General features: G+C 54.0%; 1 protein-coding gene across 1 annotated transcript; it reads right to left on the bottom strand.

Annotated features, from left to right (window-relative positions):
• Nucleotides 1–12,609: 12,609 nt before the first annotated feature.
• Nucleotides 12,610–13,883, bottom strand: BDNF (brain derived neurotrophic factor). The gene has a single exon (XM_026041160.1). It carries the CDS (start codon nt 13,860–13,862, stop codon nt 13,122–13,124), a length of 741 nt encoding a protein of 246 aa, XP_025896945.1. The 5' UTR covers nt 13,863–13,883; the 3' UTR covers nt 12,610–13,121.
• Nucleotides 13,884–22,765: the final 8,882 nt, after the last annotated feature.

Below are 22,765 nucleotides of genomic sequence, written 5' to 3'. Positions count from 1 at the left end.
AAACATTAAATTTTATATATTTCGCTAGCTATAAACTTTGCATTATGGTTTTGCCAGCTACAAGTATAACCAGCTTGGTCCTTCAGGCTTCGTCGGCTGCATCTTTGTCACTTGTGAAATCAGGGTTTCTGCGCGTAGCTCTTCATCACCAAATGAGCTGCCGTGTCAGCAGCTTTATATTTTTGTTTTAGTGTTTTTATGGCTGTCTAGCAGCCGAGCGAGAACAGGCTGTTTTTCCTAGGTGTCACACACAGGGATGCGTCTGCGGACTGCAAGTTTTAAGGGATGGACCCCGGATTTAGTGAGGGAAGATGCAGCAAGAAGAGGGGCCCGAGGGTTTGCTCTTGTTCATCCCGCTGGGTGCAAAGCTCCAGCTTCCCATGAGAGAGGCGCTGGGTATCCCGACACAAACGGGTCGGCTCCCCCGYGCCTCCCATGGGAATGTCCATACCCAAGAACTACAAAACAGCCCTGGAATTGTTGCTGTCCCCCAGAACAACATCTGCCATGGAAACCCGAGGTGCCAAATGAGCTGTGATGGGGTTTTTATTTACGATTTGGCACAGTGAAGAGAGCCCAAATTCAATTTTTAGGTTATTAAGATAGCCCTTTGCCTCGGGACAACCGTGTTGGCAGAGTTTTATTGCTTTAATCCCCCCGAATTTAATCACTTCAGATCTTTGACAGCTGCATTAGCATTCGCAATTTCAGCAATGCCCTGATTCATCGGCCCGGCCCAGAGCTGGGGGCTTTGGACAAAACTAAAACTAAAAAAAGCGGCTCCTGTTGCGTTGTGCCCATTCTTGCAGCTTTTCTGTCTTCGTTTGGCAAAGCAGATTTTTCCTATGTTACGTGTCACAGAAGATGCCTTTTGATTAATCTCTCACACACTAGTTGATTAACCTGAATGCAACATTTTGGTGCATCTTCATGACAAGTTTTTTTTTTTTTTTTTTTTTTTTTTTTTTTTTNTTTTTTTTTTTTTTTTTTTTTTTTTTTTCCACCAAATTTGGCTATTTTGAGTTGCCGCTGAATTTCTCTAGTCACTCGTGGCAAGGGTGGGAGCCTATAGCGGACGTATAGAAACCCCTGCTTCTTACTCTGCCTTCTGGAAATCTTGTCCTTAGCTGAAAATGCTCTTTGGTGACAATACTGCTGACAGGAGGTTGTTGACTGCAAAATCAGACAAGGACAAAGCAGCCAAATCTTAACTACAATAAAACCTCAAAAACATTTTTTTTTTCCAGAAGAAAGTACTTACACATGTGTTTTTAATGAAGTTGTAAAGGACAAAACTTTGTCCTTTGCTCATTTTCTCCTCCTTTTTATTTTATTTTTGAATAACCTGCACAAAACCTATCCCCTTTCCAACACTGCTTCGGTACGAGAGAATCGATCTCTTCCCGTGTGTGAACCACGGTGGCACAATATTTGAGCCAGCACCATTCCCACTCGCCAGCACCTTTGCGCAGGGAATGAAATGGGTTTTTTTCCTGGGAAAATGGCTTGGAAATGGTGCCAACACATATGGTCACAGTGACAAGGTCACATCAGCCTCCTGAAGTGCTTTGCTTGGCGTCCTTGTAGGATGAGACAAAGCAGACAAAAGTGTTAAAAATCCTGTTTTACTTCACAGAAAATTACTTGAACCCTTGAAAATTTGAGTTTAAAAAAAAGAGAAAAAAAAGAAAGCAGAGACACTAGCATTGGACTGAAATTTCCCTAAAATTGGCTTGTCAGAAGAGCCTTTTGATTAAGGAATAGGAAGAGGTGGAGGCTCCCGTTGCTTCCCTCATTCCAGCGATGGAAATTCAGCCTCTGCGCTGAATTTAGACTTCTCTGCAATGCAAATAGTCAATGCAGGGAAAACACTGACCCTAAAATATAATAAAAAACATCTGGTAAACCCATAAGGAAGAGGCTTGAGAAGGACTTTCCAGATCACTAGTATCGCAAAACCAAATAATTCATAAAAAAACGTGAAACATGCACCAATTTCCCAACGTCCCTCTAGATGCACTAGATGCCTCACCAGGATCAGAAAAGTCTCCAGAAAACACTGAATTGACGCCCAAGATGTGAAACGTTTCCCTTAGGTCCTGTGCACTTTTTAATCAATCAAATGGTTTTACTAATATTTAGCTGTGTTAGTAGCATCTCCTTGGCATGGGATGCACAGATCCAGCCCATCCTATCCCATCTTATCGTACTGCTCTGGTTTCTAATCTTGCAAGTATTCTCAAGGAGAATCACGCACATGCATAAAATATCCTCGTATTCTTTAACGTTTGCGTGGCTTGGGCCCCAGGTTACGATATAATTTATATTAAAATTGTTTCTGAGTGTAAAAGGCTGCTAATTACTCCAGATTCTGCATTTTGGATGTCTCATTCATCTGATTTTATCTTTTCCTGTTTGCTTCTGTTTGGTGGATACGCATATGGGGCGCATGATGCACATGGGAAAATATTTGGTAATCTGGTGATAAAAAAGTGTTCTCTGTGCTTAAAGAAAAAAGAATTTCAACAGATTTGACATTTTAACATTTTTTTTTGCGGGGGGGACTAAAAAATGGGAGCGGCAATCCAATTTGTAATATGATTTATCAAGCTGTATTTTAGTGCTAAGTGTGAAATAAAATTTCAAATGCATTTGTTGGCATTCAAACATTTTAAGAACAGGATTTTTTTTGTTGTTGTCTTGAAGGGCACTTCCTTGGGTTGCACCTCAGCCTAAGGACCAGCATCAGATTTGGATAGGAAACCAATAAAAGGGCTTTATGAGTATATCCAGCTACCACTTATTCCCTGCCTATGACAAAGTGAATTTCAATGGCAACTTGGAAATTTAGTAGTCACTTGGTTTGTGTTCCGTGCATCAAGAGCAGCTCGTACCAAGAGCAAAAACATCGGACAAATCTAAGTGCAGCTGCAAGACAGGGAGAATTGGTGATTTGGGCACTGAAGTTTCATGAACAGTAAAAAAATAAAATAAAATAAAATAAAATAAAATAAAATAAAATAAAATAAAATAAAATAAAATAAAATAAAATAAAATAAAATAAAATAAAAATTTCAAAAATATTTGTGCTTTGTGTTATGGCTTACATGCCTACTGAGAGGGAAATGCCAACTTCCCAAGACGAAAGAAGGTGAGTTACCTGGAACAGGAGAGAAATGTTATTGTTATGCATAAATGTAATGAGATCTGCTGTTTTATCTTCCTTTTCATCCTTCGTGGTGACATGAACATGAATGAATGAATGAATTTCCTCAGGATGAATATCGGAATAGCAGCAGTGTTACCTAAGCTAGGGGCTGGAGGGCTTTGGGTGCTTAAGGATATTCAGTGCTGGGAGGGTAAAGAACACGTGAGACGTCRCGTGCCTGGTTGGGGTGCAGTTGTGGTACCCCAGTTGCAACCATAGCCAGTTGTGGTTACACCAGTTAGGACTGGTTGTGGTGCAGAGCGAGCGGAGCACAAGCGCCCGTATTCAGCCAGGGAAAAGACTGGAATGGACCTGGAATGTGTTTCTTTGCAGCGTTTGAAAGGAAGGAGCCTCTGAATTTTCCAGACTCGCATCCTGGCAATCCTAAAGTTGATTTCAGGGAAGCTCTCTGGGGAATTGAGCATTTACTTGCTCTGTTCTTCTTTTCTCCTTGAGTATCCAGTGGGTCCATGGATGCCCATTGCTTGACATTGCTGGAGGCCCCTTTGACTTGGCCCTTCCCACAATCCCTTCCTATTTTGTTACTAAAATCTGGGAGATGATTCAAGAACAGGTTCCGAACGGAGAGAGCACGGGCAGATTTGCTTCCTTTGGGGAGCAGCCATGAGCCAGCAGTGCAATTAGCCCTGGAAATGAGACCGCCRCTTAGCTGTCCCCCAGCCACCTTCCCCTTGACACTTTTCCAGGGAAAGGGCCCGGAGTCTCGGGAAGTTTTCCGATTCCTCCCCTTCTGCAGGGAATCGCTGGCAGCCGGCTGCTCTGCCCGGTGCACTTYAGATGCTCTTGAAACGGCCTGTCTATAATTAACATTTATTTTTTGGGAATGAAAAATAGAATAGAATGAAAATAGATCTGTTGACGCTGAGCTGGGCTTGAACACCTCGGAGAAATCCAGGGTGAAAACGCTAAACTTCTGCCAATAACTGCACGCTCCAGGCAAGACGGCTACRGCATGGCATAAATAATGGTAGGCAGCACAAGGAAGAGGCACAGAGGAGGTCTGGATGTTGTTTCCTCTTCATATCGTCCCATGAATTCAYAATTAAAAATGACTGCATCTTTTTGCAGACAAAGTTGTGCCATCCACTCGTTTCCTTACCCGAAAGTTATTAAAATTGATAATAATCAAAGGCTCCATCACAGGAGTACGGGATTTTCGGTTTGATCGTGTCTTACTCAACAGGTAAGGACGGCTGCTGTCCAATATTCAGAATTAGTATTATTTATAATCCCAGCGTTGTGCAACTAAGAGGAGGAAGGATTTCGTTGCCTCTTGGTGGTTTTGGATTGCGTTTCCCGTCGTGCCGCATCTGCRCTCTGCAGATGTGGAAGCACGGAGGGGTTTTTTCCAGCGGGTAAAACTCTGGCAGCGTTTGTGGGACATCTGGGGATGTGGAAACTCCCCACATGTTTGTGAGAATCTGGTACTAGAGAGACGCATTTTTTTTTTTAATTTAGTAACAAGATGTATTTTTGTGATTACGACCTGACAGCAATCAGAGCATCTTCTCAGCAACCTATTTATACAGGGCTGGGAGCTGTTTCTGTCACCTGTTGTCACGCCAGGGCTGAAGCCCGTGAATACTTTGCTACTAACAAACTATTACCAACCTTGTTGAGCAGCCTCAGGGCCTGTTAGACGAGGAGAGGGCACCGGCTCTGCTCCCTCTCGCTCCGTCTCCCTCCCTATTCCAGGGATCAAGGTGGATCCCAGGTAAACTCTGCCTTTTCCTTGTTCCACCTGATTTTGAGGAATTTCTCTCTTCTTGGAGAGGTAGCAGGAAGCGTGCAGAGTTGTCGGGAAGCTGGGAAACAAGCGGGACCGTCAGGGCTTGGGGATTTGATCCACCCTTTGAGTCCTTTTTGATGTTGTGCTCAGCTATATATAACATTAATTCCGTCCTGCTGCTTGGGAATAAATTAAAACCTTTGTAGAGTTATCCGTCTTGCTGCCACTTCCACGTGGCTCCCTGCTTGAGCCATTGTGGTTTTCCCTTGGGAAGGGCGTGCTGGAKAGCAGGCTAGTTTGAGCTAAATGACTTAAATGATAAGTGGCATCCCGTTCTCATTACACCAGCRCAAGTCGATCGATGCGAAGCACATCAATGCATTAGTGTAAGAGCAGAAACCAAAGAAAACTGATATTAAATGGGAATTGGGAATCCATTGTATTGAACACTCCAACTCGATTTCCCGACCTGGAGTTGACGGACCACCAGTAAGTGTCCAGCAGGGAGTCGTTCGGCCCTGATTACACGGGCTCATGGTTTACTAGATCTCTCTCCTCCCTCCTACCTAGGAGCACAGGAGAAGTCAATGGGCGCCCACTCGGCACGGGGAGCTTCCCTGCCGCCCAGGACGCGAGGGAAGAGCCCCCTGGAGCCAAGGCTTTCCCCCAGCRCCCCGAAGGAAACCCACGCTCGAGGAGCACAGGTATTTTGCCTCTGCATTTCCACGGCGTCGCTGCGTTTTTCATTTCTAAGCTGTCATTTCGTTGAGTTTCCAGTAGATGCTCCTCTACCCTAGGTGCTGAGCGTAGCCAGCAGCCACTCCTGCCCTCCGCACAGCCCCAGGACGTGGTTTTTCTTTGGGTACTCACAAAAAAAGAACCCGTGAAAGGGTTTTTAGCCATCCAAATCCGATCAACGGCGTGGAGCTCGTTGATCAACGCGCCAGAAGGAAGGAGGAGGGCCCTGAAGCGAGTCCTGCGACGCCTAACGGAGCCCACGTGGAAAAGCGAAGACGAGAGAGAGGCTCAGTCGTTTAAAGGCATTTTGGTAAGCAGAGGGGAAACTTGTGTGACGTGAATTCGTCACAAATTTAGTACTCTGCAGCACTAAGTGTTACTTGCACAGCCCTTTGGATGGAGCTTGGCACGTTCCTCGGCTTCTCGCCGGCTTTGCAGACCCTTTTCCTGCAAGCTGGACCCGGAGCCCCCCTCTCGAAGTCCTCTGGGGCCAGCRACAGCGTTTTAAGCATAAAAAGATCATTTCCTGGCTATTTCAATCCCCACAGCCCTCGAAGACCCTGTGCTGTGGACACAGAGAGCTGCCATCCCTTAAAAATATGGAAAATCCCCTCAAGCGAGCCTGACCCACTGGAAAGAAGGGAGCTCCCCGCCAAGAGCTCTATCCGTGTCATTCCTAGTCCTGCTTTTTTGCCTCTTCGGACTGGGAATGCTGAGGCCGAGCACTCTGCAAAGTGCCGGCCCGCRGCCCTGCTCCGGAGGCAGGGCGGCATTCCCGGGGATCCACATCCATGGGAATGGCAGCGGAATCTGCTCCCGGATCTGCTCCCATTGCTCAGGACCACGCTGGGCATCACTCAGTGAGACTGCAAGGGGTGAAACTCACTGTGAATATCAACAAATAAGCCACATTTTACTGATATTTGGCCTTAGATTGTGCATTTCYGTAGCAACTCACCTGCAGCTGTCTTGGCTTTTATATATATATGTATATATAATATAAATATATATATTTATATATTTTCTTCCTCCTCTCTCCCTAATACTTCCAGTAAATTCTACACAAAAGCGGCAGCATTAACTTAGTCTCGTGTTTAGCTGGTAGGGAAGGGGCTGCCCTGGCCTTTCCCGGAGGCCTTCAGCAAAGGGGCTGGAAACGGAGCCGGCGGCAACGCTCCGGGYGCTGCTCCGGCTCCTGTCTGGCCCCGACCTTCCCCTCCGAGCTCCCCCTGCCACAACTGGGTTGTTRGGCGAGAAATCCCCGCTTTTATTAAGGGGAATGAAGGGCTTCCGKCGATTCCCGGTGATTCCCAGACAACTGCACGCTCAGGTAACGGGAGTGAAGGGAAATCCGYGCGTGCGGAAAGCCGCCGATGGACTGGGAACCCAACGTGCCTGGTCTCAGCTTGTACCATCAGGGGAGAAACAAACAAACCAACAGGATTCTGCCAGGATTTTACATTTTTTGCTCTCTTTGCATGGGAGTGTTTGGCCCCGTTTCGTGAAGCCTGCGCGAGATGTTAATTCCAAGGGGAAAAATGAGACGATGAAGGAACTTTTCCGGAGCAGTGGGAAGCGTCAGGTTCGCGCCTTGGGTAACTTATAACAAAACCATCAGTTACAGCAGACGTGGCCCAAAACACTCAGGACACTCTTCCCTTTGCAGCTGGATGCAGCACAAGGAAAATCCTTCCTACGACGGCCCTGCCGTTGGTTTCCACCCTCTCCATACGCGCCAGCGGGATCTGCAGCATCCCTGGCCCAGCAAGTCCCATCTGGATGGGGATCCCTGGGGTCCGGATGGTGCCGAGCCCGACCTCTCGCTGTCCCCCATCCCTGGGAAGCGGGATGGGCAGCCCAGGAGCGTGGGCGATGCCGGGAAGGGAACAGSACAGGGAGGAAGACACCGTGAGGCAGCACGGGCTCGTTCCTTACGCAGTTTTTCCTGGCGGATAATTTGTTCCCAGCCCCGATTCCCAGCTCCTGCGGCTCAGATGTTCGGCCCACCCTAAGTGCACATTTCCCCTTCTTTCCCTGCTGGTACCTATATGTCTGGCTCCCAACTAGGGCCAAATATCTGCAGGAAACGAGAGCAGAAAGCACGGGGAGAGGCGAATCCCTCCCAGCCCTCGGCACGGGAAAGCTTCCGTGCCCGGCGCCGGATGAAGGGACCTCACTGGGAGACGCTGCAGCAGTTGCTGGCCAGGCCCAAAGCGACGTCTGGAGCCCACATTTTCCTTCCGTGCAGCCCTCGGATGTGCTCCAAGAGCCTGTGACAGGGATTCATCCTCGCCGAAGGGGGTTTTATTTTGAACATCCCTTAAATACTCCCCGGGTGGGAGGGGTATTCCCAGTTTAGGCCTGGTGCGTGTTTTCTGATGAGCCCTTGACGGTCGGTACAGCATCTATGAGCACCAGTGACTCACACAGGCTGCTCCATTCCTGCTGCTTAACGTAGGGCCAGATACGCACGTTGCAAAATATTTATTTTGCAGATATGCTTTTTTTTTATATAATCGAAGAAAAAATATTTTCTAATACGTATTTTCAGAAAAGATAGAATCTAGTGCCATGACATGCTGAAATCTTTGTAGATATATATATATATTAATTTAAGGAGACGCTTTGGGGCTCTTCTTGGAGAAGAGCAGTGCAGGAAGCACTGCTGGACTCTGCAGATCTCCAGTGTTCCTGGAGGAGGCAGTAGAAGGGGTCAATAGGATGAATTGGGACATTTCCCCTTGTCCAAGGGGGTCTAAATCCCCCCTTCCTCTTGGAAGGCTGTGCTGCCACATCCGAACCCCGGAGCCTTTTGCTGTGTAGAGGATTGCGGAGGCCGGCGGAGTCTCCACGCAAACAGCAGCGGAGCCGACAGCAGGGAAGAGGAATCCTTCTCCCGGCCGCGTTAAGGCTTAGTCAAATCCCAGCGTGTTGCTTTAACCAAGTGGGGGTCTGGGCCAGATCTGTCACCCACGGCTGTTTGGGATGGCCGGAATKAATGCATTAAGTCATAAGTTTCTGTTGGCACCGCTGTGCGCGGAGCTGGCCCCTACAGACAGCCCCGGGTGAGGAGGGGAGGCCGGATCTTCTCCCTGGAGAACCCATGCTGTTTGAGGGCCAGACCCGGGCAGCTCCCACCCGGAGCGCACGGGGCTCCCTTCTCCTCCGGGCACCCCAAGGAGCTCGGCCCCGTTGCAGGTTGTGCTCATGGGGGGCCCGGAGCGGGATTTGGGAGCTGCAGGAGCGGTTATGACAGCGGATATAACCCAGGAAGGGAGAAGAGCAGGTCCAGGTACGTGAGCTCCCCTTGGCAATTCCCGTGTTTCCCGGCAGAGCTTACCCAACACGCTCCATGAGCGGKGCCCTTCGGAGGCCGCCGCTGTCCCACGTGGCTCCCGTTCTGCAGCTGGATGCACCAAGGGATCCCCGGGCTGCCTCTTCCCAAGGGCTCYGAGAAGCCCGCAGCCCAAGTCCCAGCACTTCCCTCCTCATCGACCCCAAGCAGGAGCAGGGGGAAAACACAATTGCACCAGGAGAGGCAAAAAGACCCCTTATCCTGCTCCAGACCCCTCTCCTCCCTAGACCACCCACCTGGAGACCCTTCCTAATCCCCCAGATTGCCTCAGCCCCTCCATGCGGGCYTCCTGGTATTTAATCCACACAGATGCCTTCACTCATTCACTCCTCATCCTCCTGCTGTTCTCCTTCCCAAGGAGAACAGTCTGAGGAGGAGCCTGGGAAGCAGGAGATGGAGCCCACCTGGGACAGACCGGAGCGAATGTCCGTGCCCCCTCACTGCCCCTACGCTCTGTCCCCACATCCCTTCCTGCTTGCCGAGTAATTTAAAGCCCCAGCTGTGTGCCCTTATTCCTGCTACGAGGGATAAGCGCCAGGGAGGGATTTGCCATTTTTCCACAGATGGATCACGGTTACGATGCTGGAATTCCCAGAGCTCCGGCACGYGGAGCGTTTCCTTCCGCATCCTCCCCTCTATCACACCTGTATTTTGAGAGTGCCTGCTTTGTTGCTRAGGGGCCGTATATTTAACAGCCAAATAAAGCTGAAGGGACCAAATCCATCTTTCCCAATAGTTGTCGCTGGAGGAGGGAAGGGAATGGGGCATCAGGTTTTATTGCTGCTCGCGCCGGCTCGGTTTTGGGGAAATGATGCCTTAAAAAGGCTGTTTTTTCCCGAGTGCGCAACGGGCGCGCACGTGGGTTTGACAGGGATGACGGATCGCCTGCGGGAGCCGAATTTCCCGGGGCCTGCGCCGCTCCCCGGGGAAATCTGCAGCCGTGGMATACGCTTAAACAAAAGGGTTTGGGCTTTTAGTCCCCCTTTGTTGGAACGGTCTCTATTCATCACAAAGATTTATTGATCGCTCCGGGACGGAGGGATAACTCGATATCCAAAGGCTCGGTGGTTATAACAGAGCGGCTCCCTTCAGAAATGCTAACGATATGTTAAATCCAAGGAATTTTACTCCAGGCTCTCCACAGGGTCATAAATAAGCTCGGGGTAGTGGGTACAAATATCCGTGACACCCTTTAAAAATCAGGTACATGACTGGCCTGTAGCTATTGAATTTATGTCTCATCTATGCATTATTTATTAACATTAGTAACCCTCCCCTCCATGCTCCCATTCCTCTCATTGCTTTATAGCTGAATAAAACCATATATATATGCATAAATATATATGTTATTCTTTTTTTTTTTTTTTTTTTAGTTTTGCGAAGACTTGCAGGCTAGAATTAAATGGAAATCCATAATTCTGTAAAGTATCCCCAAGTTTTGTGGGAAGGAAATTTTGGTCCCCGCCGTGCCCTCCCAGCACTGACTGCCCAGCCGTGAACCAGGCGCCCCCCGCGAGATGTCACTACTAAAATCAAAACGGGGTTAAAACAAAGAGCACACATCTTTATAGTAAAACTCGTTTGGTTTACAATTAGAGAAAAGAGTCACATGGTCCCCCAAAAAACCCCGAGATTTATATATATATATTTATATTTGAAAATATATTTAAAAACATAAAAAACTCTATAGTTAAACATATATTATGTTAATTAGTACACTTAAATATAGCTTAATTATATTTACAATACGACGCGGTTGCTTTTAAGTTTTAATGCCGATTTCAGCTCCCCCCCTCGCAAAAAAAAAAACCATCATAAAATTATATAAATATACAATAAATAGGTATGTTACACAGGGTGAAAAGGAGAGAGCAAGGCCACAGACGTGAGGTGACATTCGCAGGCCGTGGCCCGAGCGCGGCGCCGTCCTTAGGGATGTCCGAGGCGGGAAGCGTCGCTCCAGCCCCAGTCCCGGTGCATTTCCCATGGGAAGGTCTTGGCAGCCCGGGAACATCCCTGCTTGGAGCCCAATCTTTTCCAACTGCTCATCTAGAAAGTCCAGCAGCCAACCTGGTCCTACCCTTCGCCTGCCTTAGCGCTGGAGCAGCGTCGCCCTYGCTCATTCCAGGTGAGGAATTCTACGTTAAGGAGATATCCATAATTAACTCCAGAAGATCAGGAAGCTTCAACGCTTCCAGAAATTCATCTCGCCAACCGGGAATTGTTTTATTCCTGCTGCTAACTCACGTTGCTGTTCCAGCCCTCATGTCTCCGGCCAGGCTACGTGAGCGAGGGGTTTGCTATTCCCTCCGGAGCATCCTCCCTGCCCTTTCCTAGGCAACCAGCTCCCAGTTTGAGGAGAGGCTTCATCAAACAYAACTGCCACGGAACTGGTCGATGCGTTTGGTGAAGGCTTCCTGTTTTCAAGGCCGCAGCGTAGCTCCGCTCGTCGGCAGCGGTTCCCCACGTCCTCCCTGCAGCGGCTGGGGCGGTCGGGCTCTCTCGACGCTGGCCAGAGCGGTTCCCGGGCGAGGCGAGGGATCAAACACGAGCGGAACTAGTGGCTGAGGCGAAGGGAAACCCTCCGCTCCGCCCGCTGTTTGCCCGAAGACAAGCCCGGTTGCGATTCCACGATGCTTCCTCATGGATTTCCGTGATTCCCGATGCCTGCGTGGGAGCCGGGACGCCTGCGGGGCGGGCAGCAATGCCCTCCGGAGGCCTCCTCTTGACGGGGCCCTGCAGGGCGGTACGAACCCACCGGGATCCTCCTCRAGCACAATCCAGGAGCGGGCGGCTGGTGCAGGAGCTTCCACTTGGCCGCCGGGCTGCCTTGACGTCGACGGCTTTCCTAGCAAAGCCCAGCCTCGGCCCRGAGCCCGGGAAATCACTCGCTGGCGTTGCAGGCGCCTCCAGCAGCAGGCCGGGTTTCTCCTGAAGCTCCCCTCAGCTCGGTGCTAGGCGCGTCCTGCCCAGTCCAGCCTGGAGCCGGGCGCTCGCTGCCCGCTCGGCTCCCGCCCGGAGCAGCGCGGCGCTGCCGGCGGCCGCCGGGCCGCTGCTCCTGCCCGGTGCCCGCTCCGCTCCGTTCCGTCACGGGCGCTTCCCGTGCTCGGGGCCGCCGCGGGCGCCCGGCCGCCCCGCTCTGCGGCTGCGTGTGCCCGGCCGGGGCTGTGACGCCTGCGAGGGCCGCGGGGCGCCAGGGGGGACGTGGCGACCCACGGGGCGCGGGGCAGAGCCGGGCAGGGACAGCACGTGGGACACCCAAACAACAACAAGGAGAAGCAAGTCGGTTAAGGAAGCGCCGTCTTTAAGCCTGCACTGGGAAGTGGAACATCACCATTCTTTTTTCAGTTGCCTCTTTTTTTTTTTATTATCATTTTTTTTGTCAGTAGTTGGATTGCTATCGCAAACACCTTCACAACATACAAAAAACATTTTTTTTTTAATCCAGAACGTATAAGGTAAGGATTTTTTTTTTTTTTTTTTTTTTTTGTTTTCAACCTCATGGGAGTTTAAAAGCAAAAGAGAAACAGTAAAACTATGACAACAGCACCTTGACATTGTTTTAATTCCAACGCTATCAGAAGAAGTTAAAAGCAGTAAACAGATATAATACTAACAGGAATAAAGATACTTACTGTCTAAAATGTAAACGGAATGTTTTGGTTCAATTTTTTTTCTGAAAGAGGACAGTTTATCATCAATTCACAATTGAAGCAGCATGCAATTTTATTTATTTTTTTTCATTTTTTTTATACTTTCAATTCTTGGCAACGGCGACAAACCACAACGTTATCGAGGAATGTAATGCAGACTTTTGTGTTTTTTTTTTTCTCTTTTTTTTTTTGTTTTGTTTTGTTTTGTTTTTTAAAGTTGTGCGCAAATGACTTTTGTTCCCCTTCAGGTCATGGATATGTTCAATAAATAGATCGTGGAACCACTGTACTGTATAAACTTCAGTTATACATGCAGTCCATAAAATTATCATTTTTTTTAACTGAATAATTTACCCTGTTATGTATATATACAAATAGATATTTTTGTCTCCATATAATCTCTACGCCGCGAGCCCACTATCTTCCCCTCTTAATGGTTAATGTACATACGCAGGAAGTGTCTATCCTTATAAAGCGCCAGCCAACTCTCTTTTTGTTATCCATGGTGAGAGCTCGCACGTAAGACTGCGTAGTTCGGCACTGGGAGTTCCAGTGCCTCTTGTCTATGCCCCTGCAGCCCTCTTTCGTGTACCCCTTGGGGTTGCATTTGGTCTCGTAGAAGTATTGCTTCAGTTGGCCTTTGGGCACCGGCACCTTCTCCAGGACGGTCACGGTCGCGCCGGACATGTCCACCGCGGTCTTTTTCTCGGCCGCCGTCACCCACTCGCTGGTGCTGTCGCACACGCTGAGCTCGCCGCGCCGCGCCGGGTCCGAGTGGCGCCGCACGCGCATGGACATGTTGGCGGCATCCAGGTAGTTTTTGTACTCCTCGAGCAGGAAGAGCAGGGGGGGTTCCAAAGGCACTTGACTGCTCAGCATGACGCGCGACGTGTACAGGTCCGCGTCCTTGCGCTCCTCGCGGGGCTGCAGCTCCTGCTCCTCGTCCAGGAGCTCCTCGAGGACGTGCTCGAAGGTGTCCGCCAGCGAGGGCAGCGCTCTCGCCGCGGCGCTCGGCCCGTTGAGGCCCTCCAGGGTGCCGTGGGTCCGCAGGGCCGGGTAGGCCAAGCCGCCTTGTCCTCGGACGCTCGCTTCCTTCATCGGGGCAGCCTTCATGCAACCGAAGTATGAGATAACCATAGTAAGGAAAAGGATGGTCATCACTCTTCTCACTTGGTGGAACTGTGAGGGAGAAGGGCGAGAGGGAGAAGATGCGGTTAAGGTGGGAGGGAGCAAGCAAGGGACCAGCGTGGTGGTGTGTGGGGCTACCCAGACCCACGGCGTGGCCCCACACGAGGGCTCCGTCCCAGCCGCGTCCCCACGCACGCGGGCGCTGCCGGCACAGGGTCATTGGTGCCTTGGGAAGCACCCTGCAGAAGGCAGGACAAGCCCCACATCCCAGCCTCTGGCCCAGAAGCGGAGGGAAGGGCCCCGGCACGGCAGGACGCGGCGCTGCGAGACGCTCCGCTTCCGACCGCGCTAAATTTAGGCYGAGCGCCGGCTCGCCTTACACGGGCGCCGGGGACAGGGCTGCTAGATTCCAGCAGCGACAAGGAGCGCGGCTGAAATGACAGCTCCCGGGGACGACGCTTTGCCCGGGCCACACGCGGGCTGAACCTCTGCTCAGGCCAAGCCCGGGCTCCTGCCCAGCGCCAGCGCCGCGGCTCCCACAGCCAGCCTGGGGCCTGATGCACCAAGAACCCCCAGCAGCTCCGCGAGGCTGAGCCGAGCTCTCCATTCAATGCCACATCCATCCCGTCCCATCCCGCTGCTCTTGCCCCCSTCTCGGATCCATCTCTCCCCAGCCCCGCTTGCTAGAAAGCGGCGGCATCGCTCGCATTTCTGAGGCAGCAGCTCACGCTCCTTTCRGAGCTTTCGAAGCTCCCTCGGCAGGACCTGGGGCCTGGCAGCCCCCTGGAGCGGGCGCTATTCCTGCCTGCCAAGGGGAGCTGYGGGCCAGGCCTCCCCAGGCCTCCTGCAAACACAGACACGCACTGGGAAACTAGTTCTCTTAAGGCTGGCACTTGGAAAGCCCATCTATCATAAAGCACAGCATGGGTCCCTGAGGTGTTTCCCAAATGCAGGGCTCCACGTTCCCTCGCCTGAGGGTTCGTGGGAAAACAGGACTCTCTGGGGAAGCAGGAGCCCACGTTCCAGCCAGGAATCTCTCTCCCCCCAGTACAGCCCTTTCTCCATCCCTCCATCCTTCTTCCTGTTTAAAAGTTGATTGTGGCACAGATTTATTAAGATTAAACAAACCTGACATCCGTGACTCACGGGAACACAGTGTTTGCTCCAGCCAGGCAGAACATTAATATTTTGCAGACTCCCCGCATCCCGGGATACTCGAAACGTTTTGCAGAGAATCGTTTCGCGTTTCTCCCTCGGAGAGGAGGCACCACAACGAGGGGCTCTTGAGGAAACGTGTCCCCCTTCCCCTACGAGCCCAGCAGAGACGGGGCGGGGGGAGAAGGGCTTGCTCCAGCCAGTGGCACAGGCTGAGACCGGAGCGCCGCCGTTAGCCGGGTCAGCTCCATGGATCTAACCCTGGCGCGCCGCTGTTATCCATGTTAACTCCAAGGAGGAGCCCCCGGCGCTGCTGACCACCCCCCAGACACAGTCCCCAGGGCCGACCCTCCCGCCAGGCCTGCCGGGCGCGCGGGGATGGAGCCGCTGCTGCTCCCTGCAAACGAGCCCCGGACGAGGCACAACTGCCTGTCCGTGCAGGATGCGCCCACATCCTTCCCCACGTGCCCACAACAACGTGGGCTACATGCGCAGCTCGCCGCTGGCAGCCAAATAACATTGAGCTATTAGGAAGAAAAAGCACTTGTCCTGGAAGAGTCTTCCTCTTAGAGGGAGCCGCAGCAAGGCCACGGTAGAAGCAGTGGTTCAAAACCCACAAGTCTGTTTACACGGTGGAGTGTTAAACACCCATAAAACACACACAGGGTACTTGAAATAACCCCGTGCTGCTACGGGACCTGTGGAGCTACGGAGCGAGGTCCTGTCCGCGGACCGGGGCTCGGGAAGACAAGATCTCGCTCGTACTTAGCAAAGCCAGGCCTGGGTAGGACCTGGAATCGCGGCTCGTCCTCCACCCGGCCGTTCCCCGAGGCCTCTACACGTGCGTGAACCTCTAACACGCACAGAACCGGTGCGCTCTGCTTATCCTGGGGGCTGCTTACGCAGCACAGCAGATAATTAATTGTTATTACTGAAAATCAAGGGGCCTCCCCCCTCTCCTGCAACTACACGCACACATGCACACCCACACCCAATTTGTGCTCGTCTCACTCCCCGCTCCGTGCCCGCAAGGAGGATCACAGCTTTGCTTTTATTCTCTCACGGTGGTTTCCCCTCAGGTAATAAAACCCCAAATTCCCCACCAGGTAATAAAAACCAATATTCCCAGGGGCTGCACAGGGCCTGCGAGCTCCGCGTGTGCGGGAGGGGAAGGAAACTCGGTTCCACGGGGTACCTTTATATATGGATTATATATATATGTATGTACACACACATGCATACACACACGCACATATATATAGCTGTAGAGTGGGAGCCCCTCTCAYGTGCCAGGCCCCCAGCACATTCAGTTTAGCTTCTCAGGGGTATCCCGGTGTGGGGAGGATGCCAGACTCCTCGAGCCCTGCCAAGGCTTCCGCTTCCAAGACCGAGTCCTAATTCTGGGTTCTGAATGGATTGCAGGCTTAGAAAACTGCACGCGGCTATTTCGGAATATCCCTCGGGACAAATCCATGCCAAGAATGCGCTCGCTCAGAGGTAACACTACGTGCCAAAGGGAAGTCCACCTGCGGGACAGCTTCCCTGAGAAGAATCACTGCAACACAAGAAGTTCCCCAAGAAGTTCCCTGAGAAGAGCCACCACAGAAGTCATTGCATGAAGAACAGCTCCTCTACGCCAAGGTGTTAGCTGGGTCCTCCATGGGAGCAGCTAATTACAGTTCTCCAAGACCATCCACTGCAGCCATAGGACCTTCACCACGAGCAATGTGCACGTGGTGGGTCGCTCCCTCCTCGATGCCGGCGCAGAAGGCGGCCGGGCAGCTGGTGCCAAGGCGGGCCATGGCTYGGAACGCGTGCGCTCGCTCGCCTCCATCTGTGGCGTTAATCAGTTCCTGAGCGGAGGTTAAATGTAGGGCATGTTGTCACGAGCCTAAGGTGGCCTGGCAGGGCCTCCTGCTATTTGCCATATGGCTCCTCCGCTCCTTCCTTCCTTCTCCCGTTTTTAACCTCGCGCTTCTCGCTCGCGGCCTCGGCCGTTACGTAACCGCACGGGCACAGAGAGGAGAGCGGGTGTGAGAGCGAAACCAGGCCCCACGGCGGGCACGCCGGCGGGGTTTGGCTGGCCGCGCCGGCCAGCGTCCTGCCTCGCGCGCGGGCCGCTCTCTCCCAGCACAAATCCGCTAAGGAACGCCGGAAATAGCTGTTCCCGCTGGGAACTCCTCCTGCACGAGTCGGTGTTTACCAGCCCTATAAACACRGGGCGGGCAGCCCGCCAGCAACCAAAGGTCAAAGATCCCGTGCAGCGCGCGGGGGAGAAGGGGGCGATGCCTACGGGGACGGATGCCCGGCCCCGCGAGGGCAGCGAGGCGCTCACACAGCCCTCGGGCCTCCTCCAAACCGTGCCAGGAACGGGGCGCAACGAGGCCGAGGCCTGCACGCGGATTCCCGCCAGCCCCACGGCTCTATCTTTGTGTTAAGACAAAAACTCTCGAGATTTCACAGAGAAAACTACCTGGAAAACTGCCTGCGGGACAAGATATGTGGATCACTGGCAGCTCCTCCATAGCCATTTCCCACAGGTCCAGCGTGAACGCTGACACACCTGGGGGTTCTTGGCGACTGAAGATTTGYACCAAAACATTCAAGTTAGCGCAGACACCCAAGTCACTTAGGCAGGTTCTAGCTCTCATTGCCCAGCTGCTGTCCCACGGAAGGCAGACTAACTGACTTTCGGTATTTCCAAGCACAAAGTTTTGTAAATTTGTTGGAGGAAAAAAAAAACAACTACGAAACCAGCTGTGTTGGACAAAGCTAATGAGGAACCAGGTGCTCTGACTTCATACTCCAGGGTTATGAACTCATGATGTCCCATCCAAGTCTGTCACATTCGGAGGCCAAACTCCTTGGCCTAAACTCAGGCCTCTAGGTCCTTTGTGATGTTATTTTCGGTTTGTTTGGAGGGAGGCATGTGCAGCCCTCCAGAGCCCTTGCTCATCATTCACGTTCCTGTTATTGCTGCAGGTGCCATGGTAGAAAACTCCAGTTTCCTCGGCAGCAACCTGCACGCCCCGTGCAAGTACCTGCTGCTGTGGTGGCACGCGTGACGTGTCTCCCATAAACCAAAGCCCAACCTTCTTCACCAGCCACCAGCACAGGTATAACAGCAAAACGCGACACGAAMCCTAATGCTTATACCTGGAGCAAAAACAAAAACGGGGAGGCTGCTCGGTGCTCATTTCTCCCGTTGGTCGAACCACTGTTAAGAGGAAGGGCGGACGCGATGCTCAGCGGCGAATCCTTTCTGCTCCGCGGGGTCCTGGCTCTCGTTCTGGTGCAGTCTCCTTTGCCAGCTTGAACTTGTCCGTGGCTTTGCCTCCCCTTTGGGCTCGTGCCGGTTTTCAGCACAAATTCTATCAAACAGCATTTCTGCCTTGGCATTTACGGCGCAGTCAAACTGGATTATCAACTGGAAAGGAATGTAAATAGCAAGCGAAGATCCAAGCCCTAATGCAGGCAGTCAGTGGGCACAATCACCAAGAGGTGCCACAAAACACATTGTCCATCTCCGCGGTGCCCAAACGGGCCCTGCTGCAGCGAGGGGACTGCTATGACTAAGGGCAGGTCAGTTTGCTTACAGCTCCGGCCCCTGAATAAAGTTTAGATTCCATTTCTTTTCCCCTCAATATATCAGGCTTTGAGCACTCCCTCCGATCACCGTGTCCACAGCGAAGAACGGTAAACTAAATCACATGGATACTCAGCGTCGCACCGAGCCGGGAAAGTAAATGGCACGACTGACTAAGGAATCCAGGGATCACAACCCCGGCTCCCTGATCCGGGCAAAGCGGCACTGCTGCGGGAGCTGCTCCGTTCAAAGCAGGCAGTGTTTTGATCACGCTAGATAAGGCACAGCACGTGCGAGGGCTGGCAGGAGCCTGTGTTTAACTCCACTTTTCAGCCACACGTACTGTGGGAGTCGGCAGAAAAGGAGCTTGCAACGCGGCAGCGTGCTCGGCCTTTTGCACGCAGCTGGTGAAGGGCATCGCACACTTGCCTGAAGGACCACGGGCTGCCTGTRGCCAGGGGGCACAGGCTGGCCACGCACCTCCAGGCGACCCAAGGGGAGGCCTTTAAACTCAGTTTGGGTCCGACATCGGCCCTGTGGCACAGGGAGGCTCTTGGCTTGGATGGTAAATGCCTGTGTGTCCCAGCTCCACTGTTTCCCATGGGAAAGCTCGGGCCCTCAGAAGCTATAGGCTAAGTTAAAACACTTGAAGAAACTATCGAGCATCATCACCGGGAAGGATCCCCAGGACACKCAGCACACTTGGCACTTCCCAGGTCCAACGACCTCCCTGCACCTATATATTCACCCCAGGCACCCGCAGGAGGAGGATGCCCCCTCCCGAGCAGGTTTCAGCGCGTCCCAAMCGGGCTGGGTTTGCGCTGCACACCCTCGGTGCAAGCTTTGCACCCGCTGCCAAGTCTCAACGGCCCCTGKAATGAACCGGAGCAAAAGCGGCTTGCAAACATCTCCTCGGGTACAGCCCGAAGCTCCGCGCACCATCCCGCTCAGAGCCCTCCCTCTTGTTTACTCAGCTAAGCCGCGCGGGCAAACCGTGCCAAGAGCAGGTAGGATTCATCGGGCAGGCTTCACGGGTACCACCTTCGTTACACAGAGCCACGAAAGATAATTAAAACCGAGTGCAATCTGGACGAGCAGCCTCCCCGGCTGCCAGCGCGAGCGTCCGGCGCCGGGCCCGTCCGCTCGTCCCGCGCATCTCTAGGTGGCAGCAGCCGCTCAGCTTTGGAGATAGCGGGAGATGCTTATCTCGGATTTAGCCAGGAGCTGCCTCCCCTCCTCCTTCCCTAATCCCAAACGCGAGCCCCCTCCCCCAGCTCTCCATAATTTATAGTAGTCGGGAGCTGAGTCACAAGGATTTCTCCATTCCCCTCGTCAAGCGCGCAAGAAAAGAAACGAGCTGCCAAAGCATTGAGGTAATTTATAGCGTGGAGCACTGAAAGCTTCAAGTCGATCAAAGGACTCGGAGAAACAAACATAAGCACAATYGTGCCTTCTGTTCCCTGCAAATGCCACGGCCAGAAATAACCGTCCTCATTAACCACTTTCACCAAAAGAGCGACTCCGCCGAAAGACGCCGGGCTGCTAAGAGGGCGAGCGCGGAGCCGCTGGCGAGGTCCCGCGGGAAGCCTTCCCCGTGGCGCCGCGGGGCTCCGCGGCACTCGCCTTGGCGCGGCGGTACGCGCCGGCGGTGCYCCACTACAGCCCCCACTACACCCTGACGGGACGTGGTGCTCCCGCGGCGCTACCGGGTTGGAGTCGAGTCCCCGGGTCAGCCCTGCCACTGCTTGTGCCTGCGTTTCACACAGGGTGGAAGCGGCCGCTCAGCTCAGGCCCTGACCCCTGCAGGATGACAGACCTCCAGCGAGGCGCTGGGAATTACGTTGGGGCAGAGCAGTTGGGCGCCGCGTGGGCCCACGGCCACCTGGTGACCGAGGGGCCAAGACGAGGTGACAAAGGCAATGTCACCCCACAGCTCACCGATACCCTGTGAGCGTCCGCTCCACCGTCGCAGACACAACACCCACACGAGCGGCATTCCTCATCCGAGGGCTTGCACCGAGCCTGGACGCGGGAGCAGCACCGGCAGCCCGAGCTTGTGCCAGAGCACGCAGAGCGTAAACTGACATAGGAAACGCTACRGAGTGTTGCCTCCCGAGCCCTGACACTTGTTATTGGCACCACAGCCGTGCCGAGGAGCCCGCAGTGGGGACGAAACACACACGGGTGGGTGACGGACGCRGCAGCCTCCAGCCCAAGCAGCCTAAATGCAACCCCGAGAGAAAAGGCAAAGAAGGACGAGGGGTACGGAGGAGAACGACATGTGAGAGTGATGGAGAGCGGGCACCGCTTGGGTGCTGGGGCCACCCGGCACGCAAGGGTCTYGCACCCATCTCGGAGGTGACCGACAGATTCCTAATTAAGCAGCMCCCGGCCGTTCAGGAGGAGCCCGGCACTCGCGAGAGGTGCCTGGAAGCAGGTCGAGACAAGTTGGCAATTAACCTCTTCACAGCCCGGCGGCTCTCCCCGTGGCTCCGCACGCCCCACGTGCGACTTCCCGCGTGGGCAGCAGACGCGCTCTGGCACCGGCGCCGCAGCCTTTTGCGCAAACCAGAATGGCAAATAACGCAAAACACGTCTTCATTTCAGGAGGAGCACGGGCTCTGGCAGAGCGACTTGTTTCTCCCCCGTCCCAGCTCCTCGCGACCCGCTTTTCCACGTGCGCCCTGGAAGGGAGCCACGAGCAGAGCGGAGCACGCCGCTCCAACGTCTCGGAGCYGGAGCCGCAGCCGAGGGAAGCCCTGGGAGGCTGCGCGGTGCTTTAAGCGCAGCTCCGCTCCGCTTGGCATCGTCGCCAGGGGCAGAGCCGGGAAGCAAACGAGCCGATGCCGGGTTCCTGCGGCGCTCCATGGCGGTGGGAGCCGCCGTCGCGACCCCGCACGTGCCGCGCCGCACGCTGTGGCTCTCCCGCACGCTGTGGCTCTCCCGCACGCTGTGGCTCTCCCGCACGCTGTAGCTCTCCCGCACGCTGTAGTACTCCCGCGCGCTGTAGTACTCCCGCGGCACTACAGCGTGACGCCGGGGCGCTGAGGAGCACGTGGCCGAGAGGCAACTTCCAGTTCAGCCGCTCCCGAGGCGAGAAGCGCTGCCCCTTTCGCTCTGCCACATCCCCTGTTCTAGCTGGGATTATTCGGACAAGTTTTCCTGGATTCTCCCAATGCCGACGGGCTCTATCCCGGCTTCGGCGTGCCCGAAAGCCGGGCGTTTCCAAGGGCTTCTCCACGACGTGGTGCAGCCCGTCCCACACTAAGCGGCAGCTCCGTGCAGGGCACCGAGCCGAGGTTCATGCCGGGGGCTCCTCCTGTGCCCGCTTCCATCACGGCAACAACCCACAGAGCTGTTTGGTGCCCCAAGCCGGGCAGTGCCCTGTGTTGTGCCGCAGGAGCCCAGCACCACTGCTGCTGGGTAAATGTGTTGGACACACACAGACACACACACGAGGAAACTTGTTTGTTTGTCCGCAGCCCCCCACGAATTAAAGACGTCCCAAAGAGCCGCTCTCCAAGCGGATGCGCCACGGGAACAACTCCTGCGCAGTCACCAAACCCCTGTAACTCGAGGCACAAATAAGTGACAACCACCGGTGCCACCGCAGCTGCCACCCCGGAGCGGCGCCCGCAGCGAGCCCCAAAAAGCGCCCRTTTCAGCCCACTTTGGGCCAAGCGGCTCCGCTCCGACCGCTCCACTTGGGGCGGCGGGCGGGTGCCTTCCGCTCCGTGGGGCAGGAGGGCAGGAGCTCAACTGGCCCCAAGGCAGTTAAACGGGTCCCAAAGGGGTCCAAGGGTCCCCAAAGGAGTCCGACTGCCCCCCAAGGGGTCCAGCCCCACGCAGACACAAGTGGGGCAGCAGGTCAACCCGCGCGGGGCCGCCCCGCCGCGCGCCCGCCGCCAGGGGGCGGCGCCCGCAGCCCAACGGCCGCCCCAACGGCCCCCAACGGCCCCCAACGGCCGCGCCAACGGTCGCCCCCACGGCCGCGGCGCGCGTACCTCGCCGTGCACACAAAGCCTGGCCGCGCCGCCGCCGGGCGGTCACATCCTCCGCGGGCCGCCCCGTCCCGCCGCCGTTGGAGCCGTTGCCGCCGTTGGAGCCGTTGGCGGCGCGCGCTGCCGGCCGCGCGGCTCGGGTGTCTCATGCAACCTTGATGAGGGGCGGCGGCGGCGGCGCCGCGCCCCCA

Source organism: Nothoprocta perdicaria, unplaced genomic scaffold (assembly GCF_003342845.1).
Source record: "Nothoprocta perdicaria isolate Ctin4 unplaced genomic scaffold, notPer1 scaffold_28, whole genome shotgun sequence".
Lineage (NCBI taxonomy): Eukaryota > Metazoa > Chordata > Aves > Tinamiformes > Tinamidae > Nothoprocta > Nothoprocta perdicaria.
Note: the sequence above shows the minus strand (reverse complement) of the source record. Positions and strands in the feature narration are given on the sequence as shown.